This window comes from Hyaena hyaena, unplaced genomic scaffold, assembly GCF_003009895.1.
Source record: "Hyaena hyaena isolate Hyena2069 unplaced genomic scaffold, ASM300989v1 scaffold_186, whole genome shotgun sequence".
Taxonomy (NCBI): Eukaryota; Metazoa; Chordata; class Mammalia; order Carnivora; family Hyaenidae; genus Hyaena; species Hyaena hyaena.
In genome coordinates this window covers 2,416,313-2,443,133 of record NW_024080818.1, presented here as the reverse complement: position 1 = coordinate 2,443,133, position 26,821 = coordinate 2,416,313, and the positions used below count along the sequence as shown (strand labels likewise).

The window sequence follows — 26,821 nt, the reverse complement described above, 5'->3', positions numbered from 1 at the left end:
ATATTTTGTAATTTAATAAGTTACAATGTAGCTTCAAAAACATGTTTCATGAGAAGGGGAAGAATAGTTGGGGAGAGGGAGAGAGGCAAACCATGAGAGACTCTTGAATACTGAGAACAAACTGAGGGCTGGTTGGGAGGGGAGGGGAAAGGGAGGTGATGGGCATGGAGGAGAGCACTTGTTGGGATGAGTACTGGGTATTACATGGAATCCAACTTGACAATAAACTATGAAAGAAAAAAAACATGTTTCATGTTACTAAGGACCACCCACCAGGGTTCCGTAGCCAGATACTCAAATTCATGTCAGGTCCCAAGTGCAAACTTAAATGGATTTCTTCCATCATTCAATTCAAGAGTATGGAAAAACAATATTTTAGAACAAAGAACCGGGTTCAAATCTCAACTCTGTGAACATACTAGTTCTGCTACACTGGACAAGTTATTTCCTAAAAAACAATTTACCTGCCATCTGTAAAATGGGTATTCCCAATTGTAAAAGGTAGATGAGTAGCGTGACATTGCATCTGCCACAATATTGGCATTTAGTGTTAGTGTTGCCTTCCTACCCCTCCCTCTCCAACTAGCAAACACAGTGGGAAAGACGTTTGATCTACCAGAACCCTCAGAGGAAATCAGCCTCTTGTCCAGATAAGAGCTGAGGCATAAAACTTGTCAGAGGGTCCTGGAAGAGGCATAGAAGAGCCATGCGGTTCATCCTGCCTGTGGGTCTGATCGCTACCACCCTTGCAATTGCCCCTGTCCGCTTTGACAGGTAACTCACCCCACCCTGCGGTCCAGGCCCAGTACCAGAAAAGGATTAAGGAATGCTTCTTTACAGTTCACGTGTTTCATCTTTTTACATTCTTAAAGGGAGAAAGTGCTCCGCGTGAAGCCCCAGGATGGAAAACAAGCAAACATCATAAAGGAGTTGGCCAAAACCAACCAGGTAAAGCATTTATAGGGTTATTTTATCTTTCCTTTCTGTTCTCTAAAAGCTGCCTCTTTTCTATTTAATTTTTAATGCATGTGGAGCTTCCCAAGACAAAAAGATGAGGGGAAGTGTCAGGAGCTACTTAGATAATTCAGCCAATCGCCACTACTTCATTTGTTTTGTTTATTTTTTCCCCAAATTACCAGTCCTGTTCTCCCTCCCAAAAGCTGTGCAAAGAACAGCTTTTTCTAGGTAAAATTGTAAAATAAGGAGTCAGGTAACTCTGAGACCTTTATGAGGGCCTCTTTTCCCTCACTCCTCTTTCCCACCCTGATCTCCACCAGTGGTATAGTTTCTCTTAAAATTATGATACTGGACAATCAAGGTGCTGGTTAACTGATAACATCAAAGTAATAGTTGATAATATCAAGATGTGACCCTTCCCAACAGTAGGTCCATTTTAAAAGGAAACTCCTAAAGTTCAATCAGTATTTTAAAATCCAAAAAGCTAGGGCCGTCAGGGTGGTTCAGTTGGTTTAGCATCCAACTCCTGATTTCAGCTCATGTCATGGTCTCACAGTTGTGGGATTGAGCCCCATGTTGGGCTCTGCACTAGGCATGGAGCCTGCTTAAGATTCTCCCTCTGCCCCTTCCCAGCTTGTGCTCTCTCTCTCAAAACAAATAAATAAACATTTAAAATAAAATAAAATCCAATGAGCTAACATAATCATTTTATCATTTACTCAGCTGCTCCCATAGATATGGCACACAGTGCCAGTCACCTTATATACATCACTTCAAATTCTCCAACAGATTTTCAGTGACAGTGGCATATATCCACTTCAAATAAAACAAATGACGTTCAAAGACAGTTAATTAAATGACCTAAACAACACAGCAGACTTAAATCAGATTTATTCTAGTCACACATACCCTCATCACCACATCAAACCAATCAAAAGTTCTGCTCTTCTAATCACCAAATGTTTTTCATATCCATACTTTTCTCTTCATTCCCTTGCCTCTGCCAAATTCATGTCTGCCCTACATTTACCAGGACAATTTTAATAGCCTCTTATACAGTGTTCAGGTTCTAGTCCTGTCTCCCACAAAGCCGAGTTTGCACTACAACCTGATTCCTCTAAAACTTGATGATTATACTCCTCCATCTAAAGCAATTTAGTGAGCTATAACTTAGTGTGGAAAGAGCATGGCCTTCAGAGTTTCAAATACTAGCTCTACACTAGTTCTGTGGCCTTAGGTAAGTTTCTTAACCTCTGGATCTCAGTTTCCTCCTCTACTATGTGAGGATAATCAGCATGCCTACTTCCTAAGGTTGTTATAAAGACTAAGTAAGCTGATGATTAATGTGCAGAAGGGCGCCTGGCCATAATAAGCATGGTTAAAGAATTTATTGGTATTGGTGTGGCATTTGAAGTCCTTCATGATCTACCAAACTGCTAGTCTCTACAGTCTCCTGTTCCACCACTTTGTTTCTCACTCGTCAAGCTCCATAAACACCAAAAATGCATTTAAATTATACTTTATCCCTCATATGTCCTATTTATGCTGTAGGAATCTGATCAACATAAACCAATAAATATTGGTTGGTTCATAGCAGCCTCATATCAGCACATAACTCACTGGCCTAGAGGTAGAGTAGGATTCAACTACAAAATAGCCAGATGGACTTAGAGGTGTTTACAAGCTTGGAATGGTGGGTGGAAAATGTACCTTTCCTTCACATTTCTCAAGTTGGGGAATTTTACTTCATTTGTTTTCACAATTGAGTTGTTGTTTTTGTTTTCTTATTTATTTTGGAGACAGCATGAGAGCAAGTGGGGGAGGGGCAGAAAGTGAGGAGGAGAGAGAGAATCCTGAGCAGGCTCCATGCCATCAATGCAGAGACCAATGTGGGGCTCAAACCCACAAACTGTGAGATACTGACTTGAGCTGAAATCAAGAGCCTGATGCTTAACTAACTGAGCCATCCAGGCACTCCTTGAGTATGGTTTTTAAGAACAACAAGAACTGAAATCTTCTAAAATTTATTTTAATCCAAATGCCATCCTTTTGGGCCCATGCACTGAATTTCTGAAATTCTCAGCTAAAGGAAGAGAAAGAGAAGAGGATCAACAGTTGTTAAACGCATGCATGTCCCAGACCTCGTTCCCATTTCACAGTCTTTACAACACTCCCAGTGGAGTCCTCTTAACCCTATTTTCAGGGAAGAGATTTAAAACCCAAGGAGTTTTTTTCTTTAAGTTTTATTTATTTATTTTGATTGAACATGAATGGGGAAGGGGCAGAAAGAGGGAGAGAAAGAATCCCAAACAGGCTCTATGCTGTCAGCACAGATCATAACCTGAGCCAAAATCAAGAGGCTTAACCCACTGGGCCACTCAGGCACCTGTAAAACCAAAGGAGTTACAGTATTTCCCAAGGACTTGCTGCTAGATTATGCCTTCTGTTGGACACAAACCTTCCAGGAATTTCAGAGTTTATTTACAGGGGCAACTGGTTTTGAGGCCTGAGTCAAGGGCAGGATGGGAGAGCCATATTTTTAATCTATATTCCCAATTAGCATCAAATTCTATGGCTAAATCAATTGTGAAACAATTCCAATCAACCCCAAGATGGTAGAAGCAAACATTAACCAAAAGCTCCTGGTTGTTTTGGGTTTTGGGGGGGGTTTTTTGGGTTTTTTTTTTTTTTTTGCATTTTAGATATTATCTATGTCCTGAAAAAGTGATCAATACAAATGGTTTCTTTCCCACTCCCTAATATTCAACAGTATATTTGCAAACTCTCATAAGCTTAAGAGAAAAGTCAATACCATAGCCACATTGAACCCCAGGTTCGTTTTGTAGTGTATGACACATAATTATTTCTTAAGAAATACATGTTGAGTGAACAAGGAACTGTGACTAACATTGAACTCATCTCCGCAGCTTGACTTCTGGTATCCAGATGCCATCCATCACGTAGCTCCTAATATGACAATAGATTTCCGAGTTAGTGAAAAGGAATCCCAGTCCATCCAGTCTTCCTTGGATCAAAATAAAATGCACTATGAGTAAGTCTTATGAAATATTCAAATGTGTTAGATGTTCAAAGTTTGAGGAATCTTGAAATTGAGAGGGAAGTATCACTTTTTAATTGGGCCTAAAAAATGAAAGCTCTATGAGATAAAATTTATAGTTACTTCCAGACTGTTGAGGCCTAATTAAAGAGGGGATGAGATCAAATGGCCACTCAACTTCCGTCTTTTTTGTTCTAATCCGAAAGAAGGGCAATTACCTATGTCTGCCATCTCCAAATCCCTCTCCTAGTAAGGACATCATGCACTTGTGTAGGCATGGATGGTTTAGCCACACTGATCACCTCTGACAGGTAATCAATGCAGAGCTCTGGCACTATGGCAAGCACCTCATTCTTTTCTTTTTTTAAAAAATTTTTTTACTGTTTTATTTATTTCTGAGAGAGAGAGACAGCGTGAGCAGGGGAGGGTCAGAGAGAGAGGGAGATACAGAATCTGAAACAGGCTCCAGGCTCTGAACTAGCTGTCAGCACAGAGCCCGACACAGGGCTCGAACCTACAAACCATGAGATCATGACTTGAGCTGAAGTCAGACACTTAACCAACTGAGCCACCCAGGCATCCCAAGCACCTCATTCTTGAGGATTTGAATTCTTCTGTTAAATAAAAGGAGATCCAGATAATTGTGCTCATCTTTGAGACAGATATGGGAATATAGGATATATAATAAATAATTCTTTGTGAAATAAATTCTTCCTCAGAGAGAGCAAAGCAATGCAATAGAGTAAGACTTAAATCCAACAGGAGCGAATTCTCAAATGACCAAAGATGCAGAAATGAGTCATTGTGGTCCCACAGAGAAATATGGGAAAATTAGAACTCACTGAGCATCAGCCATGGGCCATCCACAGTCTAGGCCCTGGGGCAGTGAACAAGGGAGCCCAGAGAGGAATATCACAGACCCACACATAACATGAAAAACAAAATGTGTTTCATGTAGTGAGGGGTCTTGTTTTCATTCCACCAGCTCCTGTCATCTCAGCAATTCCCTTTTAAAAAAAATTTATTTTATTTATTTTGAGAGAGACAGAGGCAGAGGGTGAGTGAAGGAGGGGCAGAGAGAGCCAGAGAGAGAGAATCCCAAGTAAGTTTCATGCTGTCAGCACAGGACCCAACATGGGGCTCAATCTCAAGAAAAGTGAGATCAGGACCTGAGCTGAAATCAAGAGTTGGACACTTAAACAACTGACCAACCCAGGCTCTCCCCGGCAGTTCCCTTTACTGAGACCTTCACCACTCAAAACAGTGCTAAGCACTAGCTCTTTCTTTTTGAATTGCTATTTATTTCATGCCTCTGCTACCCAACATAGAGCAATAACTAAAAAAGCCTTCTTATTCTAGCTGAAACCTTGCAGAGCAGGATTTACTGCTGCTTATCATGACTGATTGTGTTTATATTGCTAAAATACCCTTAATAAATATAAATGCTATTGAAATTAAGGAAAGACAAATATAAGACAAGTAAAAAAAATTCTTTTTCATGGCTTAATGGATTAAAAAGTTAGCAGGCTATTATTTGTGATTGTCGTTAATTATTGTCTTTGTTTTTGCTGTTGTTTCAAGAAGTTGTGAAACAAATATAGAATAACTGAGGATCACATATTCAAAATTAACTTAGACAAGCATTTAACCCTTTAAAATATATCATATGCACTTTTCTATGTTCTTATACATTGCATCATTAAAATTAGAAATAGACACTTTTAAATTTACCTTGAAGATCTCAGAAATTTGTAGCATATTATAGACTCTCTGCTTATGCTAAGGTTCAGATGGTCTTCATTCTTTCATCTAAAAGAAATCACCCCTCCACCCTATATACCCGATGGTGACCGTGTCTCTTGATTCACTTCACAGCCAGTCTTCTTTAATGTGTGCCTCAATTATTATACTCTTTATTTTACTTCACTAGTATAGACCTGCCCCAAACTCCTGTGATCAACTAATTCTTACTAAGTATCCAGCTCAAGCTAAAATAAATTTCAGCTGGTCAATTTTGTTTAATATGATTTGAAGAGCAGAAGGAAAATAAAGCATTATGTTTTCCTTAATATGCTAGTAATATAGACAAAACGCTAGCTGCCTAACCTAAGTGTGGACAGTGGAATAAATCACTGTGACAGAAGATATCTAGGCAGGTGGCACCTCTCTCTCCTCTTTGGACCCCTAGGTTTCTCCTAGCCTGAAACAATTCTGACTCAAACAGACATCTAAATCCAGATCCTCATGAATACACTGTGTTTTTCACTTTGTCTTATGCCAAAATACATCCTTGTTATCTACATCAAGTACCAAAGTGTTAAACTACCAATAAAAATTAGTTTTATCTAATTAGGACATGATTTCTAGAAATTGGTCCAAATTAGCCACAGTTGTGGGAAAGCCACATAATTAGATAGTTACCTTCCTCAGAAATATAAATATGTAAAGTGATCTGTGGAGACAAGGACTATTTAAATCTTGTCTCCAAGTACTAATTATATAGATAATTTTGTTTGCATATTAATTATATGTGTTACTTGGTGTCAGTCAGTAACAGAAGAGTGTTCTAAGAACAGAAACATCTGGTGGACCCAGGCATCAGTCTGAATAAAACCACATTAAGAGGCTGGTTTGACACAATGATTTACTTAGACACCCTTCAATAGACAGTGCATATAAACCACTATTTAAAGTATCTGTGTGATTTTTTTTAGAAAATTATTAAGACAGATTTGATTTTAAAGTAGCATGTTTGCTTCACTTTTATACTTTTACAAAATCATAAAAAAACCGAGTCCAAAAAACAAACAACCCATACATACCAACCATTCTGAACGGACTGGTGAATAAATGTCTAAAGAAAAGCACACCTATTGGACTGAGTCTAAAGGAGCAGACACCATATTTATTAGATTCAGCAGTTAAAAACCCTAGTGTTTTTACTACTTATTTTACCTTTTAGATATTGGTATTTCAGATACATTTTAGATTACCTGTTCTTTGATTGAAAGTTAAAATTAGAAAAGAATTGTTAATGAAAGATAATTCAGAAAACTATCAATATATAAGATGTAACACAAATATATATAGTATATATAGTATATATATATAGTAAAATATATATATTTAAAACATAAAATATATATAGTAAAAAATATATAGTAAAACTCAAATGATATAATTAAGTGAAATCTTACTAAGATGCACATGAGATTTATAGGAAACGTGAAAGAAATCCACAACAAACTGACTAATCTATACCAAATTGACTCATCAACACTTCAGATTAATGTCCAATTACTTAATAGTTTAGTCAGACACAAACTCATATTCCAAGCATATACACAGTCCTATCAAGTAAGTATTCAATCAAATAAACCATTCTCTTTTTTAATGTTTTGTTGTTGTTGTTGTTTTTCCTGAGAGAGAAAGTGAGCGTGAATAAGCAGGGGAAGGTCAGAGAGAGAGGGAGACACAGAATCCGAAGCAGGCTCCAGGCTCTGAGTTAGCTGTCAGCACAGAGCCTGATGTGGGGCTCGAACCCACAAACCATGAGATCATGACCTGAGCCAAAGTCAGACGCTTAACTGACTGAGCCACCCAGATGCCCCTCAAATAAATCCTTCTAATGTCTTGTCCCACTCATTCTTCCTTCTGTTCTAGTCTTTATATATTACTTGCCCAAGAGCATAGCAGGTAAAATGATACCTGATACAAATGGCAAAGAGATGTTGGTCATCATAGAAAGCAGAAGAGTGTGTTAAATAAGAATTTGGATTCTCTGTGATGCTGTTTGGCTCCATTCCCATTTAAACCACACATTAGGTACTTAAACACTGATGATTTATTTAACTTCTCTTAACCACATTTTCTTCATTTTTAAAATGGTGTTTCATAGAGGGTTCATGAAGATTGACTGGGGCCATAAAATTACTGTTTGCCTGGTTCCTTTACTTCTACTAATGCAAGAGAGGGAAAGACCACTTATACATGTGTTTACATGAGGTCACGCACACACACATGCACATATGCACACTCTACAACAAGGGATAACTAGAGGCTATCACCAGATGCTCCCTTTCCCTCCTAGTGAATAAGTTAGTGCCTTAAAGTTTATTATCCATTTGTGCCTCAAATGTTGAGAAATCCATGTCAGTAAATGCAAAGTTGGATACATGGTAACTCAGGGAGTTACTGGGAACAAACAGGATCTTGTGGAAACATGAAATCATGCTTTTTGAATAGCATGATTCAAAAATTTCTAACCTGCTGGAATATTGGCAGGGGAGAATGAAGGCAAACCAGACCAGTTTATAAGGCACAAAACAATGACCCTGCCTCCCTGGAACATGCTTCTCCACTGCTTGTACACGTACACACACACACACACACACACACACACACACACACACACACACACACCAGAGCCTATGGCAGTCACATACATTGACCTACCATTCTCCACTTCTCTGTTACTCTTTGAAACTAACAGATGGAGGGAGTCTTGAAACTGTCCAAATAGGATTCATCTTGCCTCTTCTCTGAACTTCGTACCTACTTCCTGACCTCGGGATACAGCCTCCCAGGAGAGCTGATCAACTGGGCGAATGCTGCACAATACTCAGTAGACTAAGAAGACCACAGATCTGAGGGCAACATCCAGGGAATTTCACTCCTTGTGCCTGGAGGCACTGTTGTATAATGGATCAGTAATAGTGAAGTCACACATCTCTAGGTTAAAATGCCAACTTCTGCATTTTATCAGTTATGTCAAATTTGTAAACTCCTATCTAGCCTTTGGGAGTGAAAATGGTACCAAATTAATAGTGATGATTTGAAGATTAAACAATAGAATGCAAATACTAGGCTGAGCTGAATGTATGGAACGTAATACAGGTTCAATAAACATTAGCCTTTTATGTCATTAAATCCTCAGTGATATTTACCCTTTCATCTACATTTAGGAATTTCTTTAACACATTAAGCAAATCTTGCAACACTAAAATAATATTTGGGAGAAAGTAATTTGGTTTCATCTGCTTAAGCCTGGCTGCTGGTTAGTGGAAGGGCTCATGAAAATAACATCTGGCCTTGGCTCTTAATTTCCAGCCTCAGGCTTAATTTCTAGTCCCTATCAGGAACAATCTGGCACCATTCTCATGTCCTCCTGCAGCTGCTTTGTGGAAAGGTCGTATTTTAGCTTGTCCGATTTTCTTTTGCTGTTGTTATCACAAAGGCTAAATTGATATGTGTAAGTCTAAAAATATTCTTAGATACGAGCTCCCTGTGACTAATTAATACTGCCTTATGTTGTGAATCAACCTCTGGGACCATAAAATTTCTCTTTTGCCTGGTTCTTCTACTTCTATAAGTGCAGGTAGAACAAAAGCCTCATATCCTCTTTAGAACTTAAAACAATTAATTAAAGGAATTCATTATGTCTACACTGACCACCTTTCCAATGGTTCTCTCAGGCTTCGTAAGTTTTAGTGCAACATGCCACACCTGATTCCAAATCTGTTGTCACCATTTTTCTTCTGAGAAATCCCAGATTCATCATAAGTCAAAAAGCCAAGCATACAGTGAATTAGATATAATGTGCATAATAATGTGTTTGTCAGTAATGTTAATGGGAGTCAATATTCATGAGTAGTACTTCTTGGTGTCATGTGCTAAATAAACCCTAATTAGAAGTATACCGCATTTATCTTCTGTCTCCAAACTCAGATCAGCCAGTCAATCAGCAAGAAGAAACCGACAAGTAGAGTTGGTGCTACAGTGTCACAATTCATTATCATAAGAAATCGAAGTAACAACTACATGCCAGCAATGCCTGGTTAAAGACCTGTTAAGTCTGTGAAGTGATTGTCAATTTTCTGACTCAAGTACACTGGGAACCTATGGCTGGCCAATCACTTCTTACATTTCAATTCATTTCATTCTCACCACAAACCTAGCTGATGTTTGGTTCCATTGTAAAAGTGAGTAAACTGAGGCTCAGAGAGATAGTTAACCACCCCCAATATCACATAAAGTATAAGCCAAAATGAGGTTGGAACCCAAGAAGGACCACAGATCCTCTTCCCACCAGGTCACTACTTCCCTACGTGATAGGATTTATGGAGGTAAAAGGTGCATGATACTCTCCTAAACGACTAGAATGAATATTAAAAAATAGAAAGTACCTTTCTATTTTGGACTTACTGCTAACAGAGGGACAATACACATGCATTTCACCAACAGCAGTAATGCCTTTTTAAATAGTAAGTCAATAGTAAATATGATAATCTACATGAGGAAACTTCAAGTACAACTTCAAAACATCCTTGATTTTAAATATTTCACTGAAATATTTCTATTATAAGCCATTGATCTATGCCCTGTAAAATATAGAGAATGCTATAGTTTAATATGGTTGAGGAATTATTATTACCAACATAAATTTTCATGCTGTGCTGTGAAAGAATGATATCTATAAGGGCTATTTACATTACTAAAATATAGTGGGTCTTTACATTTATGCCAAAGGACCACTGACTTCTGTGTTTGTTAAATCCTTCTGTGTATGTAGTTAATTTTCCTTATTTTTGCTGTTAGCTAACACCAACTGATAGTATGCTTGCTTCCTACCAGTCAATGTATACTTTCTAGATTAAATAAGCTTTTTAATAATTACATCTAAAATAAGATGGGGACACACAGGTGGGCTCAGTCAGTTGAACATCTGACTCCTGATTTCAGCTCAGGCCATGATCTCCTGGTTTCTGAGCCCGGCATTAGGCTCTGCACTGACAGGGTGGAGCCTGCTTAGGATTCTCCTTCTCTCTGCTTTCTCTCTCTCTCTCACTCTCTCTCTCTCTTTTCCTCAAAATAAATAAAGAAGCCTAAAAAATTTTTAAATAAGATGAATGAAGCTTTTTTTGAGGGTGTTTTTTAATTTCTTATGGCTGTAATATATTTAACACACTAAAGAATCTAGTAAAAATTCAATGCAACTATATATCAGTGGACAATAATTTGGCCATATCAATAGATACTGACATATTAATCTCAAATGGCAATCAACATTATATATAGTGGTGAAAGACAGGTTCTCTTGTTAAAACCAGAATAAAAAATAGAATGCCCTCTTTTACCATCATTATTTTCCATTGTTCAAAGAGTTTAGCCATTGCAATAAAGATGGGAAAAAACAGTTACTGGACAAAAGTAGAAAAGTATAATTTTTTGCAGAATAAATAACTACCCTAAAACCCTTAACAAACCCATAAAGACATTAGAAGTAAAATCCTTAGAAGTAAAAAGAGTTTTGTAACTAATAAGGTAGCTAATAGATAAGTATAACCAAAGCAATATGTTTTTTTAATACATGAATAATAATCAGTTCAAATGTTTAGTGAGGAAAAACCACTCACAAGACTAATAAAAATATATAAATAAAATATACAAAATTTTACTGAAAAATAAAAAAGACAGCTATGTTGTGGTCCATTATTAATAAGATTCTCTCAAATTTATTCATAATTTAATATAATTTAATATAATTCTACTGAAAAGTCTATATTTTTCTAATAATTCTAATAATTTCTAAAATGATCCTGAAAAAACATTTATTAAGAACAGGCAGAATTACTCAAAAATTTAGAAACAAGAATAAGGAGATACTACATTAAATATTAAAATTCAATATTAAAACTAGAATTAAATATGGTTTGGCTCTTACACAAGAGCAGGAAAACAAATCACTGGAACACAACAGAAAATCTCAAAACAGACAAAATATACAAAAATATTTGTGTATATATGAGATGACAATGGCATTTTTAAAGTACAAATCAAAGTCAGACATGGTTGCATTCCAACTCCCAACCCCAACATACACAAATTATTGGTATTTAAGCTTTCTGAGCAAATATGTCACCATCTGTAAAATGGTAATAATATTATCAAGATAAAAATAAAATAATGTCTGTAAAGCAGGACCTGGAACATATGAAACAAATGGATAAACAAGTGAAAATGTCATGCATGTAGGCAACTGGATTCATAAGCCCCAGGAGAAGCAGGGGAAGAGCTAGAGCAGTGTAGGTTCAGGGGAGAGTCCAGAACTGGAAATAGAAATGTGAGCAACCATTAGGTCACCATTAGAGCCATGGAATTCAATAAGATGATGAGATGAAATAACTCAGGAATAAGATGAAAACAGAGAAGAGGTAGAGGTATAAGACTTTTGGGTCCCTGATATTAGCCCCCTAACTATTATTTCGGCATCTTATTTCACCCCTTCCAAATCAGCCTAACCATTTTCCAGCTCTATAGCTATGGACAAGTTAAACACTTCATGCCTCAGTCTTCTCATCTGTAAAAAGAGGATAATAATTTCATATGACAATAAAATGAGTTAACGTGTACAGGATGGTTAGAGCAATGACTGGCACATGGTAAGTGCTAGTAAGTGCTTACTATTATTGTTATTCAAGTTTCTCCCAGCTCTCCAAGTGTGAAGTGATAAGGAATGGTCAGTAAATTTGTACATAAGAATATCCACTGTTGCCTGTATTGTGTGTAAGTGAATGTGTGTGTGTATGTCTGAAGAAAGTTAGAGAACAATTACAGATCAAGGCTGACCAACAGTAGTATAATGTAAGTCACATGTGCAATTTTAAAGATTCCAGTAGCCACATGAAAAAAATTAAAAGCAACAGGCAAAATTTATTCAGCAATACATTTTATTTAACCCAATATTATTACTGTATTTATATTCAACATGTAATGAATATAAAACACATTAGTGAGGTATTTTACATAATTTTTATACAAAGTCTTCATAATCTAGTGTATATTTTACATAGCAGCAATCTCTTTTTTGGACAAGCCCCATTTTCAAGTGCTCTAAAGCCACGTGTCCCTAGACTACCACACTGAACAGCACAGCTATAGATAAATGGGAAGATAGGAAGTCACGCAAATGACATTTCCAAAAGAGATGGTTAGAGAATAATGAAGAAACAGGGCAAACTTGATCTAAGATAGAGAAGAAGGAAGGGAAACTTTCTGTAAATGAAAGATAACTGTGGGGTTTTTTCCTCTGGTAAATGTGTATTTTATCATTACCCTGTCAAACAGAATCTTGATCCATGATCTACAAGAAGAGATTGAGAAACAGTTTGATGTTAAAGAAGATATCCCAGGCAGGCACAGCTATGCAAAATACAATAACTGGGACAAGGTATAGTATAAAGTGCCTGTACTTCAAGAAAAAAAAAAAAAAAACCTGTAACCCTCAATATTTGTTTTCATTTCATTTTTTTTTTTAATTCTAATTCCTCAAAATTGTTCTTGCTCTTAAGATTGCTGCTTGGACTGAAAAAATGGTGCATAAACATCCTGAAATGGTCTCTCGTATTAAAATTGGAACCACTGTTGAAGATAATCCACTATATGTTCTCAAGGTAAAAATAATTCAAGAACTACTGATTCTTATTATTGCTGAAAAAACACTAATTTAAAAGTTACTTTGACATAGCTAGTGAATTTTGATATAATAAAGTCTTATTTTTTGAAGAACATATAAGCTCTAAATGTTCGTTCAAACACAGAAGTGACAGATGGTTTTAGGTGAAACCAAGAAAGTCCCTGAGTAAACCACTTGTGAGACACAATGGACAAAATCAGACAAATATCTTATCCCATGTCTTTATTATAAGAGTTTACGATGTGCCTGGTGTATAAAACAGTGCTCCATCCACTAAAATTCAGTGAAACTGATGACTAAGTGTTTAATTCAGAGTGTGTTTAACTTAAGTGTTTAAGTTAAGAGAAGTTAAATATCACAGAATCATAGGATCCCAGAACAGAAAGTGAGGCATTTCAATCCTATGTTAATAGAGAACTCCCTTCCATAAGAGCTGACACTTGCCATTCAGCTGCTGCTCGATGTTTGCAAATCATCCAGAGACACTGCTCCCTGAAGCATCCCCTTAATAAATGAGAAGCCCTTCCTTGCCCTGAATTCCCATCCATTCATTCTCTCCAATTATCCAAAACAAATCTACATTCCCTTCAAAATGACAGCCCTTCAAATATCCAGCCACCATTCCTCTTCCCGACTGCAAACAAGGCAACAAAATCTTTTCCACCCCAGGCTAAACATCCCATTTATGAAGCCAGAAAAACAAAAGGAAATGGCCAAAACAAAATAATGTATAATTTATTTCTCAGACCAAAGGATGTTAACAATAAAATAAGAAAAACAATACATACTGTGATTCTTTCAAACCTGTAAAAGCAACTCTGACACTAGGAAATTTTTTTAAAAAAGATATACTATGTAATCGAGTATGAATTATGTATAGACACTTAAAGGTATGTGCCATAGTCTTCCTTGAAAACAGTATGTGCATATAGTTATTCAACAGAAGGCAGGGGAAAGAATTGCTTTGAGCATAGGAATGAGTTATTGGACAACAAGAGATCAATGTGTGAGTTCATGCAAAATAATATCTCAAGTTTAATTTTAAATAGATTGGGAGAAGGGATGAAAGGAGAAAGGCTATTTTTATGGATTGTGGCATTCATGCACGAGAATGGATCTCCCCAGCATTCTGCCAGTGGTTTGTCTATCAGGTAAGTGAATCGGAACGCTCATACAATTCTCCTTTGATTGTCAAATCTCCAGCACTACACAGAGTGGCAACACCCCTTTCCAAATGAATGCAGTTCCACTTAACTAGACGAGCCCACATTTGGTGCTGTCAGGAAATAAATGCTCTGGATTTTACTCATCGTTGGGGTTTTTATAAAATTGACACCTTCCTTCAAAATTCTTGAATTCCAGCTGACAGTTTATAAAAGTAAAAGAATTTTTTTTTTTTTGGCTTGATATGATTTCTCCTATAGTGGGGTATGGACTATCTAAAACTATCTTCATATTACAATCTATAATCTTGGCCTTTCTTCAGTAAGCTCAAAGCATAGACCTCTTGTTCCTGTTTAGATAATTAATTGGCCGATCATGCACTTGGAATTTTCATACTTAATTTCCTTTCCAAGTGAAATATAACTTTTTTTAAAGGTAAATTCAGTTTATAAGTTGTTGTTCCTCTCATTCTAGCTCTGACTATTCTGACTCCTACCATCTTATAACTTTCTCTTTTCTGCCAGCTTTTGCATACAACATGCTGATGTAATATGAATGATAATTTCTTTCTGGGCATGGATACTTTCACTAGGAATGAATCTGCCAGTAGAACTGATTTATCTCTACACTTGTTTTAGCTCTTCTAGCTGAGGGCCAAGAGCTATAAAGGAATACATGTGATAGGGCTACAAAAAATCTCTTGGCTCTGGAACAGATGTACCTGGGAGAGATTTTCCAAGAATGAGAGAGATTTTGGGTAACAATAGAAAGTAGAGATAATTAGATAAATTTCAATCTGATAAGAGAAAAGGAGTTCACTGGTCAATCTAAATGCTTGAGCCTTTTATTAATGGAATATTTTTCTTTAATCCTATTTATAATTTATGAATTCTCTCCAATATTTACAGATTCCTATGTTTACAAACTCAATCTATATTTACCTAAACATGTAAAGGAAAGAATCCATTTAAAACAATATGTACTGCTGGGGCACCTGGGTGGCTCAGGCGGTTAAGCGTCCAACTTTGGCTCAGGTCATGATCTCACGATTTGTGGGTTTGAGCCCCACGTCGGGTTCTGTGCTGAGAGCTCAGAGCCTGGAGCCTGCTTCAGATTCTGTGTCTCCTCTCTCTCTGATCCTCCCCTGCTCACACTGCCTCTCTCTCTCTCAGAAATAAATAAAACATTAAAAAAAAATTTTTTAATAAATAAAACAATACGTCTGCTAATTTTTCACTTGGCCTCCATTCTTCCTACAAAACATGTATACGTGGAATACTACAATCTTGACAGAATGATCCTTTAAAGAATGTTCAGTTCAATTAATTTCACTAGTCTGAATAATTGACTCTTATATGGGTCACTTATTTTTATGCTATTTAGGGGAAATATGTTTGAAATTATGTGACCTTGGGCAAATGACTTAAGGAATGGTAGTTATTACAATTATAACCACAGCTTTCCACATGGTGTTAAACTTTACACCAACAGTTTAATTTTTTCCTACTTCTACAGGCAGGCAAAACTTATGGAAAAAACAAAATTATGACCAAACTCCTGGACCGAATGAATTTTTATGTTCTTCCTGTATTCAATGTTGATGGATATATTTGGTCATGGACACAGGTAACGTTCTGTGGTCTCTTGTTTGCAACTGGACAATACAGTATTTACTGACTTGAATGCACATTGATTGCTATGCATTAAGTTGGGTAGCCAGTTAATTCTAATTCAGAAAAATGTATTTTTAAGAATTTCAATTTCAGAGTAAGGCAAGCATGATTTCCTAGTTGCAGCAGGTATCCCTGAAATAATACGAAATTTTTGCTGCTGAAGCTAGGGAGGAAAATGAAATAAAGCAATCATTACAAAGGAAATGTATATGATATGGCAAAAGCACATTCTACCTAAAAATAAAAGTCATTTAAAGACATTATGAATACAGTGGGGCACCTGGGTGGCTCAGTCAGTTAAGCGTCTGACTCTTGATTTTGGCTCAGGTCATGATCTTCGTGAGATCAAGACCCACATCAAGCTGTCAGCACAGGGCCTACTTGGGATACTCTCTCTCCCTCTCTCCCTGCCCCTTCCCTACTACCGCTCACATGCTCTCTTTCTCTCTCTCTCTCAAAATAAATAAATAAAACTTTAAAAAAAAAAAGATATTACGAACACTGACCTCAAAGCAAAAGGCACTGTATTCCAATCTATCTGTAACAGAATTTTATGTGAAATAACTGTATCAAAAAATAGAGTGACACAATCAGGATCCTTTATTGACTCACTGCTGTTAAAAACGATTAATACTAAACTTTCAGACAGATACTATCACATCCAGTTAATCTGAAAATTATGCTCCAACAGTCACAATGTGACCTGTCTTATACCTGAAATCTATAAATGGTGAAGAATGTAATGAAGTTACAATTTAAATCATAGGTAATTTCAGAACATTGTTGGTAATTTTCTAGTACCGAGAACTAATCAACAGTTTCTAAAGCTAACTAAATTATCCTATCAAGGACTTAGAATATTAATATAAAAAAACAATGTTGCTGAAAATATTATGAGTTATAAGAAAACAATTTATTTTCTTCATAATAAAGAGCCTCAAGTTAACTAGATATATTTCAAATAAAACTGCAGACACCTGCAGAGAGGATCTGAAATGATCAAACTGAAAAATGCAAACTGATCTGGTGTAAACACTTCCATCATTCAATCCTGCAGAACCGCATGTGGAGAAAAAATCGTTCCAAGAACCAAAACTCCAACTGCATCGGCACTGACCTCAACAGGAACTTTAACGCCTCGTGGAACTGTGAGTAGTATACCTGATCTCCAGGAAAATAGCTTTTAAGAGTGTTCAGACACCAAAATCAGTTAAACAACTTGTTTATTTCAGCAAAAATTATGTATATCCTGAGTGCTAATCTAAAAAAGAAAAGATAATCATCCCTACCTTAAAAATATAAGAATGTTTTACCACACGGGAGAAACTGGTGGGTGGGGTTATCAAACCATCTCTTAATATATCTAGCTTGCTAAAAATCAGACACAATCCAGACACAGAAAAATTCAGATAATCTGAAGAGAGGTCTGAGGTCCTTCCTCTTCCTGGTCTGATAAAAGCTGAGAAATTTACCAGTGGTTAAAACCAACATACAGATAGCTCTTCAGATGTTTAGTAAAAAGAAACTGCTGGGGGAAAGAAAGTGAAAAGGCTTAACAGAAATGCAGTGATAACGAGAAGCCTGCTACATCAGATGACACTACAGTTGCTGTACAAATACGACTTCATCAACACAATCAAGGGAAAATCACCACTACCCCACTTCCTAAATTTTTTTCTTTAACTAATTTTGTTGAAATACCACCTCAGCTCTTAATTCTATTCTACCATAAAAATTACAGGGGTGCCTGGGTGGCTTAGTCGGTTGGGCGTCCGACTTTCGCTTGGGTCATGATCTCGCGGTTCGTGGGTTCGAGCCCCGCGTCGGGCTCTGTGCTGACTGCCAGCTCAGAGCCTGGAGCCTGTTTCAGTCTGTGACTCCCTCTCTCTGACCCTTCCCTGCTCAAGCTGTCTCTCTCTCTCTCTCTCTCCTAGAAATAAATAAAACATTTAAAAAAAAAAAAAAAAAAAGAAGTTACAACCTCTCCTTAAAAAAAAAAATTACAATAGCAGCTATCCCTAAGTGAGAGCTGCCTGCTGAACTAGGATGAAGAAACTCAGGGTCAAAAACTGTCATTCATGCCAGTCCCCACCAAATTCGACTGGGGTTGAACTGGAGCTGGGGTCTATCTGGCTCCAGCCCTGGGCTACCTCTGATGGATGATTCCTGTGACCCTGGGAAACAGGCAAAATAAACAAGACTAAGAATATTCCAGTGGGCTGGGTCTGTCACACTCTGAATTGTATGTACAAAGTTGCTCTGCAATGATATGGCACCAGAGAGATTGAGGCAGCCCTGTAAACCTGGGAACTGAAAATGTTTAAAACATTTTCAAGTCCACATCAGAAGGGACAGGAGCTTTACTGATGGGGAGCAGACTGCGATCTCACCCTCTGTGTCCACTGCAGCTTTTCCAAACACCAACAACCCATGTGCGGAGGTTTATCGGGGCCCAGAACCAGAGTCCGAGAAAGAGACCAAAGCTGTCACTGACTTCATTCGAAGCCACCTGAAATCAATCAAGGCCTATATCACCTTCCATTCCTACTCCCAGATGCTATTGTTTCCCTATGGATATACATCAAAACTACCACCTAACCATGAGGACCTGGTATGTAGAAAAAACCTATGGTTTATGCACTGACAGACACCACCGTTGACTTTCACAAACAACTGTTCTTTATGAACAACTGCATTATGTTAAAAGAACTAAACACTTTCATACCAAAGGAAAGAACTAATAGTTTACTTGGAGTTAAAATCATAATCTATAGATTAATTTTTCATGTGAGAAAAAGATACAGATAAAATCTTTCAATGTGATTCTAAGATAAAGCCAGTAGGAAAAAATGTATAGGTCAGCCAGAGGAGAATTCCATGATTACATAGATTGTTATGTAATGTATGTATGTTATATAAGCATTCACCATGGGCCATACTGTAAAACCACACACAGCAAAAGTCTAACAGAACAGCAAAGATATCTGCTATTCTTGCCCCTGAGATGCTGTATTTAAGAAGATCCCTTGTATTTTATCCTCCTGATCAACTTGGAAATAATATTAATTCTTTTACTATCCAAAGAAAGAACGTTACGAATGTTTATGAAGCCTCCTTACTGAGAATGCACTGTCTTTCAAGAACAAAAATCCACTATGCATCCTTTTCCTCTGCATCAAAACTGATTTGATCATGTCAGCTTTAAAATAAACAAAAACTCTACATATGGGTTCCAATGCACCACAAGAACTGGCAGTATGAAAAGACAAAAATCCATAAAAAGGGATATTAATTGCTGTAAAAGGAAGGAAATAAAGCAGATAAAGCTCAGTGTCCCAGATCCCATGGGGGCTGATAAATATAACACATTTGTTATTGCCTCATATTTTAAAAGTATATTTTCTGAAAAAAGTCACAATTGTCATTTTGACTTCAGTCGATTGTATTCAGCACTACAGCATTTAATTGCAGTTGAAGCAAAGATTTAAACTCGTCATTAAGACCATCTGTATATATACAACAAAGAAAATATACAAGCAATATGTGGTCCATAGTCACTTATTTAACCAATATAGTTGAGAATCTGAACCCATGAGTTTGATTAGTCCATGAAAAGATATGGCAATGCAATTTCAATCTGCCTTTTAAAAATGGTATTATGGATTAAAAATACAAATACACACAACAAACCACTTTGAGTAAAGAGTTCTTACACAGCAACTAAAATGATCAAGGGAAAAAACTATCTTTTGGTTATATACATTACATGTACAGACTAAAAGTAAATCTTCATTTAGGGTACAAATATGTTAGTGACTGTATTCCATTAAAATTCATTCCAATAATGGTTCTCATAGCACAAAACACTAATGTGTGTTAAAGGTCGTGAAATGCATTCACTCTGGAAGAGAAACTAATTTAACAACTATTTTAAAGAGGAAAAAGTCCTACTACAATGTGAAGCCCATAAAGACAAAGGAAACAGGAACACAGGAGAAACTGACTTTGAAAAAGACAAATACCTAAAGCCAAAAAATATCTGAGAGGAAATAGAATATTATTTTTAGAAGAAAGGGCAAAAATCAGAAAGCAAGGAGCAGGGGGTGGGGGGAAGAAGGGAAGAAACAAGGGAGAGAGGAAGGAGAGAGAGAAAAGGCAAGGTAGAAACACAAAATGAGATACGACATGACTGTTTATAACTGATTTCACATTTGTCTTCACATCATGTTCACAATGACAATATAGCTTACCAAAAATAAATGTATCACCTAACCATTGATTTTTTTTTCATCTTCAACTGCCAAATCACCAGTGAAATTTACTTTTTTAAAACCTCAATAAGTTAATAGCATTTACATAGTTTCCTATCATTCCAACACTAACTTCCCTGTTTCTCCAGGCCAAAGTTGCAAAGATCGGCACTGATGTTCTATCAACTCGGTATGAAACCCGCTACATCTATGGTCCAATAGCATCAACTATCTGTAAGTCTTTCCTATTATTTACTGTGCCATTTTCCCCTCCTTCTTTTTTATAAATATTAAAGAAAATTTTAGAATTTGTAAATTAGGATTAGAACATTTAGAATTTCTAATTTAAATCACAGTTTTAACAAGTGACTATGAATTATATGTAAATCTAGGGGACACATTTTTCCCTTTTGGGGGGTAAGATTTTTCTAGAAACAAATTATGCTGAAATTTTACAAGGTTATAAGGTCAATGGAAGTTGTTATATCAAGATGAATTTACAATTTAATTCATCCACCTTCCTGTTCTCAACCAACAACACTTATCCTCACTGGAATTGATGAAAAGTAGGACAAACTTAACAGTTTTCTGTGGCAGTTTGTGTGTGTGTGTGTATGTGTGTAATTGGACTCTTTTTGGCCTTTTCCCTAGGCAAGCACAGTCTTCCCTAGCACCTGGTGGGAAAATGGGCTGGCCAAAAGTTTCAGTCACTTTGATCATGTAAAATCAGTTTATTGTCTCTCTCACTAGTCCCCTATTTTGTTAAACTGAAATCTATATGGTGGATTATGAAAGAGGATGTAAAGGTTCTAGTTCTGTTGCTTTTGTTTTAGTGTCTAAGTACCACTTTCTCAATTTCAGCTTATGCCCACATATCCCGAGCTTAGCTCTTGCTTCAAATAGAACTTTCACCTAGTATTGATATAAAAGTGCAGATCATTATGTTTATGCATGTCAATAATCCTTTTTTTCAGAAGACACATGTTAAGCCACCAGCGTTATGTTATGTAGACTCCTGTGGACTGAAACCAGATTCCTAGTTTGGTTCAGGTTTATTTTGACTTGTTTTGACTGTACTACAGTAAGTTCCTTGTACCTAATGTGCCTTTAAAGAAGTAGAATTTTTTTAATATCAATATATTAGGACAATGTTGTCAACAACAACAAAAATATCTTGTAGAACTCAAAGACGACTTTCAATTGGGAAAACTACAGATTGACATATAGTAGGTGGTACTGTTACACAACGGTTAATAGCAAAAACTCTGAAGACATGCAGCTTGGTTTTGATTCCTTACTCAACCATGTACTAGCTAGTGTCTTTGAGAAAATTGTTCAATCTCTCCTTGCCTAAGCTTCCTCTTCTATGAAACAGCAAATGGTACTTAAATCCTAATGTTGTGATAGGAATTTATGAAATGAGTTAACATGCATAAAACACTTATAGGGTGCCTGATATTTAGCAAGTGGTTGTTATATTCACAAATATATACACATATTTTAGTAAGTATAGGTGTACATAAATAAAAGGTTACGTAGTACATTCAACAGATTAAGTTTTAGAAAAATACATTCTTACAAGTGAAAAGCTTTCAGTGTTGCATTTATTTCATGCCTTATATAGTTTTTGTTTGCAAATTTAAGGTCTTAAAGATACAAAAAGTGGTTTCATAAAAGAACATTAAACTTAATAACATCACATAAATATAAAAAAATCACAAATTCTATATATTCTCAATAACCACTATTAACCTTAATGAGAAATTTCACAAAAATTTGCCAAAGCAGAATAGCCATACTCTTTAACTCTTTTAAATCACAGCAGTTTACTTAACTGCAAATGGAGAGCTAGTATATCTAGAAATTGGCTACATTTATTAAAATGCCTAGCACACTCTAAATCACCATACAAGACACAATTCCTACTTACCCTATCTCCATTGCTACCAAACTCTGATTTTTATATGCCTTTTTCTAATGAACTTAAACCTAACTCTAGCTAAAAATGGCAGCCTTCTTAATCACTAAAGCCACTACAATTAGCTCACATGCTCCACAAACTCCCTACAAAGCTAGACCCTATTGATATCCTTTCTTCTTGCCATCCCTTGCCATCCTTACCAATGAACTCTCCTGGTTTGCCGCCTCCTCCTCTCTACTTGGTCTCTGCTGACTGCCTCTAAAAAAAAAAAAAAATGTACATCTTCTGATGTATGTATCCTTTCTTTTCCACATCACTATCCTGAGTTCCTCTTTCAATTAATAATGTGTGGGTTGTTTTCAGCCACCCAGACTGGAATCTCATCATTTTTATCAGATTTTGTGACTCTTCCATTCCAATATTGGTGACATACAGCCCTCAATGCTGTTCTCAGTGTGGTGACCCTACACAACTTCAGGCTTTCATTTCACAATGCCTCCTAACTGGTTTCTACATTTTCCAGTCCAGATTAACTGTCCTAAGTGTGGCACTAAAATAACTATTACTGCCTCCCAAACAAAACACCTTGTCCTGGTTTATCAGGTTTTGTGAGCTTTGCCCACAAACTCTCACTGCTCCATTTGTTCCAGTCCAGAGACATCTGTCTGGTCATAAAAAAGGCCTCCATGCTTTTCCATCTTCATAGCTCACTGGCCAGAATGCTTTTCTTCCATTTCCATCTGGAAAAATACTAGCCTTTCTTCAAGGCTCTCCATTATAAAGGTGGTATTTAGGAGGCACTGACCATAAAAGGTCATCCTCCTCACCAGACATACACCAGATTTTTTTTAATCTTCATAAGATATTGTACCTTCCTTAGGGAATTTACATATTCTTCCCTGTCTCTGTTGATTTGCATCTTTGACTTCTCTCGCCTAAACCATAAGTTCCCAAAGACACTAATATCATCTATATCTATGTAACCTGAACACACCCACCCTCCACAGTACCAAGTATAGTACACTGTGCATATTAAAGGTTTAATAATATTTGTTTAATAATTTGAGTCAACTCTATTTCTACCAAAATATTTCTTCTTTCTTTATCACAACTTCGAGTTTTCATTCTTTGAACCTAAAACATTAGTATCAGTTACACTCATCACTTGTCCTGGAACATAATTGATTTTATATACAAAAAAGTAGTTTTTCTATAACAAAAGGAAAATATACATAAATGCATTTATACTATATATATAATATGCATTTATATAAATGCATTTATAGTATATATATGCACTTTATAAACCTTATATGTATATAACTTCTACATGTCTGTGTCATTTTTCAAATAATAACATTCTGAGTAAATCTCACAAAAATTTACACTGAAGTTGGATTAGGGGATTAAATGCATACTTAAAATAATTGATTTAAGCATTCTTGGTCTTCTATCTATAAAATAGTTCACCCAAGCAAATGAATAGAAAGGGACCTGAAATATTAGGAGGAACCTAATTTTGCCTAGCTTGGATGTATGACTTTTTTTTTGGTTGGGTTTTCAGTGACCAGTGACCCCCTCCTCATTTGGTTTCCACAGCTGCTTGCACTTGCTTAGTTCACCTCCATCTGCAACACTGTGTGCCCCGCAAACAAGCTCAATTTATTTAGAGTACTGACCCAAGCAAAATGTAATTTTGAAAACGCAGCACATATTTAAAATGTGTGGTAGATCCCAAAACCACAATTATGTTTTACTCTACACTCCATACTATACAGACCAGTACTCTCATTCCTTACTGCAATTAACTATACACATAATTATTTTTTATTGCTAATTTTACACCAGTGAATTTCTATTTCAAGAAAAACATTAGCATTTGTTTCTAATTAAATATTTATTGCTTATGTTTTACAGACCCAACATCAGGTTCTTCTTTAGACTGGGCTTACAACCTGGGCATCAAACACACATTTGCCTTTGAGCTCCGAGATAAAGGCAAATTTGGTTTTCTCCTTCCAGAATCTCAGATAAAGTCTACCTGTAAAGAGACCTTGCTAGCTGTTAAATTTATTGCCAAGTATATCCTCAAGCATACTTCCTGAAGAATTGGCCTCAGTTTGGAATAAGCCAAATAATCCTTCTTTATGCCTTTTGCCAGAAAGTGAATCTTCAATTATCCCTAGATATAGCTTCCACATTACCTGAACAGGTCCGTCTCTTGCTCACTTAAGTTCTATGTTATTTCTTTTTGTTTTTATTTGCTCTCAATAGCACCTTAACAAATACCTTTAAGTGAAAGCTTTCAACAACCTTTCTTTGCTCCAAATAAAGTTTGAAACCACCGAAAAGTATTGAGTATTTTGAAACATGATCTACAGTGGGATATATGTACATCTGTGAAACATGATACACAGAAAAGAAATGAGAACCTTCAGTTTCTCCAGAATCAGACTTTCCATATGGCTTCATCATTTCACGTATTAATATAATAAAATTAAATTGTATTCCAAAATGCATCTGTGTTTTGATAAACTATACTCTCTATATTCCTCTATAAGCACTAATAATCAAGCATTAATATGTCTCATGCAGTCTGTTAATAAGAAATAATATCTTCAATTCAAAAACATATTTTGCCTGCATATATATTTCTTTTTAATAGAAGTAGACATTGTTTATATCTTCACAATAGCAAAAGGATGTCCTAGTAGGAAATAAAGTGGTTCATACTGAGATGAATCTCAGAGCTTCAAACAAACAATCCAGTTCTCATCAACATAATGTACATTAAATTCAAAATAGTTTAGGGGCGCCTGGGTGGTGCAGTCAGTTAAGTGTCCGACTCTTGATTTCTGCTCAGGTCGTGATCTGGCAGTTCGGAGTTTGAGCCCCACATCGCACTCTGTATTGATGGTGCAGAGTGTCTCTCCTTCTCTCTGCCCCTCCCCCAACTGTGCTCTCTCTCCATCAAAATAAATAAACAACTAAAAATTATTTTTAAATTTCAAAATAGTTTAACGGGCCATAATCTGAGGAAACTACCTGCCAAAACATCTCTTGGTAGTAACTGACACAGCCAAGACAGTCTGATTAGCTGTGAGCCCTGCCTCTTAATAATGGATGGAAAAAATTCCTGGAAATGTAGTACAAGTATAAGAGAGAAAGTCATGTTGACCAAGGACAATTAGAGTAATTTATTATTTTTATACTATCTATAGTTCCTATTGTTTAAGATAGAGTTACAAAGTCTTTTCCTTAACCATGATTCTTCAATGCCTTATCATTTGACAACAGTAGTGTCTACGTTCTAGAAATACAGAATACAGATGCCTGACCAGAGTCTGAAAGACAAGTACAGAGTTCCTTGACTTCCTATAAACTCCCTTCTCATAACACTCTCAAAATTGAAGATCCTCAAAGATCTTGAGAAACCAGATAAACAAATAATCTGGGACATCCTGATTAATCCTTTAGGGGTCCATAAAAGAAAGAATGCCATTAAATCTATAAGGTGATGCTATTTCTGATAGTTATGAGGTAGGTAAAAGTTTCCAAAACTGTCTAGAGGAAACCAATATATACTAACAAAATTGATTTACAGGCAGAGGGGTTAAAGGTGACAGAGTCAAGAAAATAAAAGGCAAAACTGTGATTATGAGAATACATTGCCTCTTATAAAAAAATACATCTACATCTAAATATTTAGTAGTCAAACTGACTCAGAAAATGGTGCCTGGTGACTCATTTGGTTGAGCTTCCAATTCTTGATTTTGGATCAGGTCATGATCCCAGGGTTGTGCGACTGAGCCTCACCCTGGGCTCTACACTGAGTGTGGACCCTGCTTAAGCTTTTCTCTCTCTCTCTCTCTATCTGTCCCTTTCCCCTGCTCCCACGCTCACTTGCTCTCTCTCTCAAAAAAAAAAAAAAAAAGAAGAAGAAGAAGAAGAAGAAGAAGAAAAAAAAAATGGGAAGTAAATCTGTTCCATCAAACATACCATATGGAAATCATTCATTCATTCATGCTCAGTTACTCAGGTAAGAAAGGACTGAAAGAAATTCTAACCTTAAAATTCACAGAAATATTTCTAATTCCATTGGGTCTTTAGGTGGAAGAGGTAAGAAAGATAATCCCAATTATTGACTATCTTCTGTGCTCATCCATTATTCAGATTATAAAAGATACAAAAGTTTTATATACCATTCTATTTGAGCTATTATGTAGTTTAATATTTCTTTTCTCAATCAGATAAAAATCATTTGAGTGGCTAAAAAATAAAAAACCTAACAAGGCCATTCTTTATCATACTTTAATAGCTTTG

The 26,821-nt window shown here is 36.3% G+C and overlaps 1 protein-coding gene across 1 annotated transcript; it reads left to right on the top strand.

The window, feature by feature from the left end:
• The first annotated feature begins 678 nt into the window (after positions 1-678).
• Positions 679-24,965, top strand: CPA3 (carboxypeptidase A3). Its single transcript, XM_039241020.1, has 11 exons — positions 679-774; positions 873-948; positions 3,885-4,009; positions 13,142-13,244; positions 13,366-13,467; positions 14,540-14,641; positions 16,170-16,280; positions 17,385-17,475; positions 18,736-18,938; positions 20,727-20,811; positions 24,416-24,965. Exons 1-11 carry the CDS (start codon positions 707-709, stop codon positions 24,601-24,603), a joined length of 1,254 nt encoding a protein of 417 aa, XP_039096951.1. The 5' UTR covers positions 679-706; the 3' UTR covers positions 24,604-24,965.
• Positions 24,966-26,821: the final 1,856 nt, after the last annotated feature.

What these genes read in the sequence shown, in the direction of transcription:
- CPA3 (XM_039241020.1), top strand. Translation starts at nt 707, where the DNA reads ATGCGGTTCATCCTGCCTGTGGGTCTGATCGCTACCACCCTTGCAATT. An exon ending in CTTTAACGCCTCGTGGAACT is followed by an intron (nt 17,476 to 18,735) that starts GTGAGTAGTATA and finishes TGTCCACTGCAG; the next exon opens with CTTTTCCAAACACCAACAAC. An exon ending in TCCAATAGCATCAACTATCT is followed by an intron (nt 20,812 to 24,415) that starts GTAAGTCTTTCC and finishes TATGTTTTACAG; the next exon opens with ACCCAACATCAGGTTCTTCT.